General features: G+C 50.0%; 4 protein-coding genes across 4 annotated transcripts; 2 read left to right on the top strand and 2 right to left on the bottom strand.

Moving 5' to 3' along the window:
- Positions 1 to 781: 781 nt before the first annotated feature.
- Positions 782 to 1,803, top strand: E0L32_007906 (uncharacterized protein; the record flags this gene model as incomplete). The annotated part of the gene is made up of 2 exons (XM_031142702.1): positions 782 to 784; positions 835 to 1,803. 2 exons carry the CDS (start codon positions 782 to 784, stop codon positions 1,801 to 1,803), a joined length of 972 nt encoding a protein of 323 aa, XP_030993198.1.
- Positions 1,804 to 3,250: 1,447 nt separating this feature from the next.
- Positions 3,251 to 4,626, bottom strand: E0L32_007905 (uncharacterized protein; the record flags this gene model as incomplete). The annotated part of the gene is made up of 6 exons (XM_031142701.1): positions 3,251 to 3,769; positions 3,836 to 3,927; positions 3,981 to 4,091; positions 4,152 to 4,303; positions 4,358 to 4,487; positions 4,566 to 4,626. The coding sequence occupies 6 exons, from the start codon at positions 4,624 to 4,626 to the stop codon at positions 3,251 to 3,253; spliced, it is 1,065 nt and encodes a 354-aa protein (XP_030993197.1).
- A 1,060-nt stretch (positions 4,627 to 5,686) lies between these two features.
- On the bottom strand, positions 5,687 to 6,361 carry E0L32_007904 (uncharacterized protein; the record flags this gene model as incomplete). The annotated part of the gene is made up of 1 exon (XM_031142700.1): positions 5,687 to 6,361. One exon carries the CDS (start codon positions 6,359 to 6,361, stop codon positions 5,687 to 5,689), a length of 675 nt encoding a protein of 224 aa, XP_030993196.1.
- Positions 6,362 to 7,081: 720 nt separating this feature from the next.
- Positions 7,082 to 9,213, top strand: E0L32_007903 (uncharacterized protein; the record flags this gene model as incomplete). The annotated part of the gene is made up of 6 exons (XM_031142699.1): positions 7,082 to 7,468; positions 7,519 to 7,902; positions 7,965 to 8,216; positions 8,270 to 8,432; positions 8,492 to 8,814; positions 8,878 to 9,213. The coding sequence occupies 6 exons, from the start codon at positions 7,082 to 7,084 to the stop codon at positions 9,211 to 9,213; spliced, it is 1,845 nt and encodes a 614-aa protein (XP_030993195.1).

The following is a 9,213-nucleotide window of genomic DNA, read 5'->3' as shown; positions in this document are numbered from 1 at the left end:
CATAGATATATATACTATTAATTCCTATATAGTTAGTATAGATTTAGTAGTAGTCACTATTATAATAGATATAAAAGAAAGAGGAAGGATAGCTATATCTATATCTAGTATAGAAGATAAAGAGAGAAGAAGCTAGCTAATAAGATATCTCTATATAGAAGAATATATTAGACATATAGAAAAGGGCTATATAGGCCTATAAGCTATATAAAAGACCGTCAGACATATAGAATAGCTATATAAAAGGGGTCAGATCCCTACTAACAGCCATATATCTTGCAATATTAGTGTATAGGGTTATTTATATGGTAAGCGAGGCGATCCTAAACAGACTGTTAAGGAAATAGCCTCTGCGCCAGCAGATTTAGGTGGCGATGCGCTAGCAAAACAACCGCAAAAAAAGAGCGCAATTTAAAGTCGTTTTCTGGTTATTATAAGAAGTGTCCGAGCGAAGTTGCGAGCTCGGTTTTTGCCGGTTTGTTCAGCGTGCGTGGGGGCTAAAACACCCCAGAGTCAGGCGGCACTAAAGAAGCGGGTGCGGCCCGAGCTTCGAGCTTGGTCTGCCTGGGGCACGACAGTAAGAGTCCTTTGATGATGGTAAAAAAAAGTGTTCAAACAGCTTTCAAAATTCTAACTAGACAGGTACAAATACATCCTCTTTGGTAGGCTTCTCCGAGGAGGCCTCCCTCTGACTACAGAGTCCTGTCAATGCAGGCAATCATACCGTCTTGAACGCAAACCCTTCGCAGTAACCCCAGTGAACGCCTCCCCCATCTAATAAATGGTATATCCCTTCCTTCTATTCGAGTTTCACTCGCCGGCCTCTTTTAACAGTTCCGTGACCGTGACAAACTTGTATCCCCGCCTCGTCGCCTCCGGCAGCACCTTGCGCAGCATGGGCACAGTCCAGCTCCGCCTGTCGTGGATGATGACGATCCCGCCGGGCCTCAGCATGCTCAGGATGTGCCTCGCGTTCAGCCACGGGTACTTGACCTGCGCGTCGTGCGGGTATATGCTCCCCAGCACGAGCCTGTAGCCCAGCTTGTCCAGCAGCGCCCGCATCCTGGCGCTGAAGAACCCGGACCCGGGCCGGAAGTACTTGTACGGCGGCGCCTCCCCCCGGCCGGCGTCCCTGTAGGCATCCGCCAGCGTCTCGTGCACGCGCAGGATCTGGTCCTCGAGCTCGCCGAGCCCGAGCGCCCGCGCCGCCTCGTCGTGCATGCCGTGGTTGCCCAGCTCGTGGCCCCCCGCGACCACGTCCCGCAGCGTCTCCCGCCGCGCCGCGCCCGTGACCTGGCCCCCGATGACGAAGAAGGTCGCGCGCGCGCCGTGCTCGCGCAGCACCTCGAGGATCTCGCGCGTGTGCTCCGAGGGCGCGTCGTCGATCGTCAGGGCCACCGTCCTCTGCGCCGCGGGCAGGCTCACCTGCCAGAGGACGTCGGGCCAGCGCCGCGAGAAGTACGAGATGAGCAGCCGCGGCGGCTTGTAGATGGCGTAGAAGGGCAGGAGGACGAGCAGGGCGAGCGCGGCGAGGGTCGCGAGGGTGGCCATCCTGCGCCGGCGGGCGCGCCGGCGGAGCTTGGAGGGCAGGCGGAACAGGGCCGGGAAGGTGAGCATCACGCCGGGGTTTGGGATTTGGGGGTGGCGTTGGCGTGCACGAGTCTGTTCAGGTTCCTGCTGGGTGCCGGCGGTGCACCATTCGGTCTCGCATTTCAGGGATCCTGTGTCGGTGCACACGGGTGTTTTGTCGAAATGGAAGTCAATGGTGGTGACGTTGCCAGGGAGGACTGGTCAGTTAGGTAGGGGTGGTGGATCCAGCGATCTTCAGATAAACTGTCAGAGGGGGCTCGTGTTAGACCAGATTCTGGTTGGCATATAGATCTGGCTTATCTAAGCAAGTTATGTAAATGTATAACTGAGCAGTATTTCTATAAAATGAGCTTTATACTAGAAATATAAGGTTTAAAGCCATATTAGATCTAATTTAGATTAGATTTCTCTAGATATCTCTTATAACTAGCCTTCTCTAGAAGAAGAGAAGAAAATAAAAGAAGATAGTTTATAATCTAATAATTAAAAGTCTTAATCTAGCTAGCTATTAGTTATTTCTTATTATATCTATTGGATATAAGCTAAGTTATACTATTAATATAATATAATTAAAAGAAATATAATAAATATAATACTTATAGGGAATTACTAGCCGGGCATGACTGTTTTGCTAGCCGGGCATGACCTTAGCCGGGCATGACTTTTTAAGCCCTCTAATTGGCTGCATTCTTATCTGTTAAGGGCCTCAACCCCACTAAATCTTACCAGCTGGCAGCCCTTAAGCCCACGGGGTTAGAGGCCAGCCAGCCCACCAAGGGTCCTGTCAATTGACGAAGCCGTCAAGGCCGGCCACCAGGCCTGATTTAAAGTTGACGGGCCCGATTCAAAGCCGGCCACTAAAGGCCAGTACAGACTGCTAACTGCACAGGCTGCTAAATACACGGGCTTGCTAAATGCACGGGCTTGCTAACTGCACGGGCTGCTGGCCCTGATGGCCCTTGACGGCCGGCTTTGAATCGGGCCTGGTGGTTGACGGCTGTTGATTAAGTGTTTAAGAAGTCTCTAAGTCTGGACATAATATATGTGTGGTTTAATTAATAACCTGATATATCAGAAGGATTAGAAGTTTCTCAGTAGTATTAGTCACAAAACTATTATAACTAATAGCCGCCAATGCGCTGCCTTTCTAATCATGCCAGTGTCACGGCACAAGATTTCTAAAGAGACAGGCCTTTATTGAAATTATTATAGTTTAGAAAAACGAACACAATAAGAAGAGAAAAAGAAGGATTACAATGGCCTGGATCACAGGGCGCGCTTTATGATAGGGCGCACTGGGGACAGTTCAACTGGGGCTCCCGCGCCTGGCTCCACGGGTTAGAGCAGCTAGTCTCAGTGCTCCGCGATTTGCGGCCGCGGCCTGTCCCGCGGCCTGTCCCCGCGGCTGTGTTGTCCCCGTGCTAGGTGTGTAGACTTGATTATCTCCTTGTCAGGCCTGAATTCATAGCAGACCACAGGCCATTGGCTCGGGCATATTGAGTTCCAACTAGCTTGCACTGTATAAGCCTGCTACTGTTCGGAACTTCCTACAAAGAGATGTAGAAGTTGTCGGTATCCAGACTAATCAATTGTAGTAACTAGGCACTGCCCCCAATCCCAATGCACCTGCCTACCGTAGAATCCCTAACAGTACATAAGATCAGTTACTATATCGAGCCACAAGCCAGTTCCAGACTGATTCTGCCATCATGCCATGTTGCAGTTTGCTTTTTGCATCCTGAATGCATTCCTCGTGAGAGTGTTTAGGGCACACTATCAGCTTTGTTTGTACGTTGGCGTGAGACATCCTGTTTCCCAGTTCCACAATATCATCGCGAAAGACCTCGACCTCGCCAGCAAGTATCAAAAGATCTTGCGTGGGGAGCTGTTCCCACCAACTTATACCAGCCCTTAGTGGCTCCGAATACTCATCTCTTAATGGCGAGGGCGCATAAGCTTCACCCCAATCGAGAATGAGTCTGGCGTTGATCAGGTCTCTGTCTGCATTCTCTTGAAATGAAAGCGATTGAGTTGAGAAGCTCACCCAAGGAGATATCAAGAACACTCCTCGGATTGGCTCGTGAAGCTTTACGGTGGGAAGTGACTCAACGGGGTGGTTAACCAGAGAGAGAAGAGCCAGTGCCAAGTTACCACCAGCTGAATCACCCCCAACAATGATCTTGGATGTTCAAACGAAATAAGTCAGCACTCATCCCTCGGCTTTGCAAATCGGGCTCATACTCACATCTGACGGTAGAAATCCTTTGTTCAGAACGTGCTGCAGAGCTGCGAGGGCCTGACTTGGCTGTACAGGGTATCGGCTTTCAGGAGCCAAGCCTATCAAACTGTCAAGATTCCTCAACGTCTCTCAAAGTTGGAGGGTCTCATACCATACTCGAGCATCACCACGCTGACATTATGGCCTTCAACTTCCAGTCTCCTTTGGCACTCGACCACAAATCTTATATGTCCGTGATCCGCAGGTAGGCTGTATCCCCCACCTTTGATTCATTACATATCAGAGTCTTGCAATCATTAGACTGCCACGACAACGGACTCACCGTGAAAGTAGAGAATCAGTTTGTTCGCTTCAAGATTCCCGAACCAGTGCAGTTTGCTTCCCATGCCATCCGGAATGTCTTCTGCATGCCAAAGTACCCCGTCTTTCTTGCATGCTTCTGCCAAAGCATCTTGTGTAGGTTTGAAGAGAGCGCTTAGCAAAATTATTAGCATGGAGCTTCGAATTTTGCAAGTATACCTCACACACCGTAATTGTTTGCTAGATAGCCAAGCACACACTGCATGTGACACTCTATTTCGTAGTTCGTGCGAGTAAGACCTTGTAGATGTAGTGTCGCGAAAGATGACCATTACGGACTCATAGAGCTGGTATGTCGCTGGGAACTTAGGGTTAGCACCCATTCCATCTCACACCTTGAGTAGCGGTAGGCCACAAGACGAAGATGTTTACAGACCTATCAAACAGAAGCTTCCCAGCATCAACACACCATCCCACATGGAGATAGGCGGAGCCATCTTTTGGAGTTGTGGAGGATGGGAAATTCAGGGCTCTGTTCTGGTCACAATTCTGGGCCATCATCAATATGTATCTATGATTATATGAGGTATTTCCTTGATAGGCGCACTATGAGAGGGAGTGTTTCCGGCCTCGGCTTCCCACCTCCTGGGGCCACCTAGCCGAGGTTGGCTTGTTGCCATGACTAACAGTTTGTCTAGTCAATCAGCAAGAATACGATGATCTTTTACAGTCAGGTCACACGGCCTGGGGCTGCTCTCAGCCTTCTGTGTTCCCGCTTATATCAAGCCTTCGTGCATTGCCTCCACTACAGTCACATTAGTAACCTCTCCCTCATGGTGCTGCACAGTTCAAGTTGTATTTGCATTATTTATAGCCATGCATCGCACCTAAAGTTTTGTTGGGGTCCAAGCAAACGTCTTTCCCTTGACAGACCTATCCGAACCTTTCCCAGCCCCGGAGCCCGATTTCAACGCAATATATCAACTTTTTCGATAGACTGCAGCCACTCCAATATTCTAGTAGAACGGGCCTTCAGCGCAATCCCAAGATTATGAAATGCTGCAACCAAACGTTAGCGTTCCGGTATGGGGTGAGCAAGCTGGATCAGTTTTGTCCCATTCAGGACCAGAGTACACTCTGAAGGCTAACTCCAATGCGTTTACAGAGTCGAAGGCAACATGCCGGAACGCGTGGTGGCAGTCAGGATCAAAGAAAATGCGGTAGGTTTGCTCCCAACTCTCACGGCCGTTCAACGCACAACCGGGCCCTTCGCTGTCGAGGCGCAGATCCAGGGCTGTAAGTGTGATGCAGAACCGCGCACAATCTCGACATACCAGCGAATCTTTCACTTCCTTATTATCCAAGTGTAGAAGGAGTTGTTTATTATCAAACATGGCCAGGCTCCAGCCTACCAGGGGTTTCAAGTGCCGTTCAACTCCAGACGCTCCCAAACGGAGCCAGTTTGTGTGCCATCGCCGCAGGGCTGTCCGCGTTGCATTGTAGTTGATAGGGTTCTGCAGTCTTCCTAGCCAAGTTTCTTGATATATTTGGCTGTGATCAAGATATTGAAGGGAGCACATGAGTAAGGTTGGCATCGTCTTCTGGTAATCCCTGGTCTGGTCGTCGGGGAAGGATGGTGGGTAATGGATTGTAGCAGCTCGAAAGCTTCGTTGTACCCTCCAAGGAGTCGTTCTTCTGACTTCGTGTCTCACGACCAAGTGTCCACCTTATATCTGAATAAGAAGCAACCCCTGGTAATCCATCAAGGAATTCATCCATCTCGGGCTCGCTAAACGCGGCAATCCTGGCCAGGCTGCTGAGAATATCTTTAGAAGTTGTAGATCCTGTCAACGCAAGCCCAATGGTACCATTGCCGACATCTGCAGCTGCGGCCTTGCTTTTATCATACGACCCCATGACCTTAGTATCCTGGACAGCCGATGCTGTACGCTGTTCCTCAATTGTGACATCTGGTGTGAAGATATGCGGCTCCTTAAAAGCCTCAACACCGATATGTGACCTGGACTTTTCGCCAAACTGACCAGCAGCAATTCCCTTCTGTTCATAGGTAGCCTGTGCGTGGTTGACGTGGATTGCATGGCGTAGAAGAACATCACGACGACCAAAGCTGCGATTGCATAGGACACATCGAAAAGGTCGTACTTTGTTGTGGGCGGTCTCGTTCTTGCTAGATGATCCCGCCGGCCAAACGTGCGGCCACAAACATGGCATCGGAATATTCGTTGCATGGCTGGGTGTTGAACGGAACACCCGCTACGCCGATATAACAATAGCAAGTGACGAGTGGCTTCATCAGAAGAGATTGAAAGGCAACGTAAAGAGGAGTATTCAAGTAAAGCATTCATTAGCTTGAGGAGGGAATAGTCAACTCCTTCATGGATGTGGGGACATGGTCTTCAGCCACCTCCCTAGACTCCACTCGTCTACTAGCTTGAATCTTTGAATGCTCGTTACCTAACAAAAAGTGTGTCAGTCCCTGATCGTTAACTTGTCTGGTGATGATGGGGCCTGAATTCTTTCGGGCTTATGCCATCTCTCCAATGCTATGATCCTAGACTTCGAGAAGGGGTGCAGATTCTTTCTCAGTAAACTTACAAGGCGGATTCTGGGGGAGAAAGGGGAGAAAAGTCAAAAGTTTGGCCCCAAGACAAAGTATTCGGTGTTGTATAGATCTCTGCTTTGGGCTTCTAAAAACTTAGGCCCACAACTGCCCACATTGAATCGTATCCAATTCCCGCCCACCTCCTCCTTGAAAAATCGATTGCAGATCCTTGGCACCCGAGCAATCCTCTGGCCAAGAGTGCCTTATTTAAATAGGTATGCTTCTCAAGGCCTTCGCTTTCAAACGAACCTGTTTCTTATGTCTAAATCGCGGAGGTTTGAATACAAGGCAAGAGTTTTGTGGATTCTTGTTGTATCCAATAATTCAAAATGGTTTTCAGCGCATCTTCGCGATGGGGTCCCCTGTCCTTCGAGCCTCCCAGCGACATCCCCATATCTCAGTTCATCCTGGAAGACCGATGGGGCCGTCACCCGGTTGAATCGTCACGGCCGATGTACACTTGCGGCCTCTCAGGAATATCGTATTCTGTTGACGATGTTAAACATCGGACCGAAGCTATAGCAGCGTCGCTTGGAGATGTAATGTCCTGGTCGCCGAACAAAGGAAATGAATGGGACAAGGTGGTTGCCATATATTCATACAACTCTGTAAGTCCACGCTCGGGTGCCATCTCACCGAAGTCCTACCCTGGTTACGGTAAATCGCAGCACTCCGGCGCCGCCTCGGATTGGGAGCATGGCATGGGGAAAGCCGCTGTTCTGAATACCAGCTGACATGAACCACCATGAATTGGTGGACCTGACAGATTGATGCTGTGCCTGTCATGTGGGCCACACACCGTCTGTCCGGCATTGTCACACCTGTGAATTCCAACTCAGTCGCCCCCGAATTAGCCAGTCAACTAAGCCAGACTGGTGCGAAAGTCCTTTTCACATGTCTGTCCCTCCTCTCTGTCGCTGTCATCGCTGCCGAGAAGGTCGGTATTCCCACAGATAGAATCTTTCTTCTGGATGTTGGACGAGACACTACTTCTCCAGATAGTGAAATTCCTCAACAATTCAGTACCGTCGAGTCTCTTGTTCAGTGGGGCACTTCCAAGCTGCCACTAGAGCCCCTTTGTTGGAAATTGGGACAGGGCGCTTCGCAAATTGCCTTTGTTTGCTTCTCGAGCGGGACATCTGGAATGCCGGTGAGACTTTTGCAGCCTAGATTATGGTTATGCCGATTGTCAAGCTAACAAATATATTGAAGAAAGGCGTGAAAATAAGCCATCGAAACATCATTGCGAATACTATGCAAATTGCCGCATCTGAGCGAGTACAGCGATTGCCGGATATGACAGAGACAGCACTTGGGGTTCTGCCACAGAGCCACATATATGCACTGGTGGTCATCTGCCACGGCTGTGTTTATCGGGGAGACGAAGTGATTGTGCTGCCGAAATATGATTTGCAAGATATGTTGAGGGCCGTTGTGAAGCATCAGATCCGATCGCTCTTTGTGGTAAGTGATCAAGTCTTGGTGCTCACTTCGAGACTCATCTCACAACTCTTCAGGTCCCCCCTATTCTTCTCGACTGCATTCGGGGCGATGCAAATGTCGGCAAGTATGACCTGAGCTGCGTGGCCAACATCTTGACAGGCGCCGCATCCTTCAGTGCCGGGGCTTGGGCTACAATACAAAAGATATTCCCAAATGGCTTGCTGCGACAGGGTTACGGTACGCGACAGGCTTCAGAGCAAAATCATGCGCACACACACTAACAAGGTTCGGCATAGGGCTTACCGAAGTGGCTGCTGTCGTGAGCACATCGCCGAGGTTCGATATCTTCAACGGCTCGTCTGGCCCGCTCCTCCCAAGCGTAGAATGCAAGGTTATAGACCAAGACGGCAACGAACTTACCGGTCTTGACCAGGCGGGTGAGCTGTGGGTACGATCACCAAGCCTGGCCGCGGGTTACTTGAACAACGAAGAAGCCACAAGAGAGACTTTCGTTGATGGCTGGATGCGAACTGGCGACAAGGGTCTTTTTCGACTGAGCCCAGGAGGGGTCGAGAATGTGTTTGTGATAGACCGAATTAAAGAGCTCATCAAGGTAAAGGTAAGCAGTCGCCCAACCGGGAAAGTCCCCATGGCCAAATAGTCCTGCTAACGTAACATTTAGAGCATGCAGGTTGCGCCAGCGGAGTTGGAGGCTCATGTACTAGAGCACCCGGATGTTGCAGACGCTGCCGTCATAGCAGTCGATGATGAGCGCAATGGCGAAGTTCCTAAGGCTTTCGTCGTAAAACGAGCCCGGTCTTCCATATCCGATGAAGATTTGACTCGACAGATCCACGACAGTTTTCGAGCCCATAAATCCCGCTTCAAGTGGTTGAGAGGGGGCATCGAGATCCTGACCACAATACCGAAAAGTCCCAGTGGAAAAATTCTTCGACGCGCTTTGAAAGATAAGGAGAGGGAGGCAGCGCTCTATCGCACCAGAACTTCGAAAATGTGA

Source organism: Thyridium curvatum, assembly GCF_004353045.1.
Source record: "Thyridium curvatum strain D216 chromosome Unknown NODE_49_length_306705_cov_73.659816, whole genome shotgun sequence".
NCBI lineage: Eukaryota > Fungi > Ascomycota > Sordariomycetes > Thyridiales > Thyridiaceae > Thyridium > Thyridium curvatum.
The sequence above is the reverse complement of the archived record's forward strand: the minus strand, read 5'-3'. Positions and strand labels throughout refer to the sequence as shown.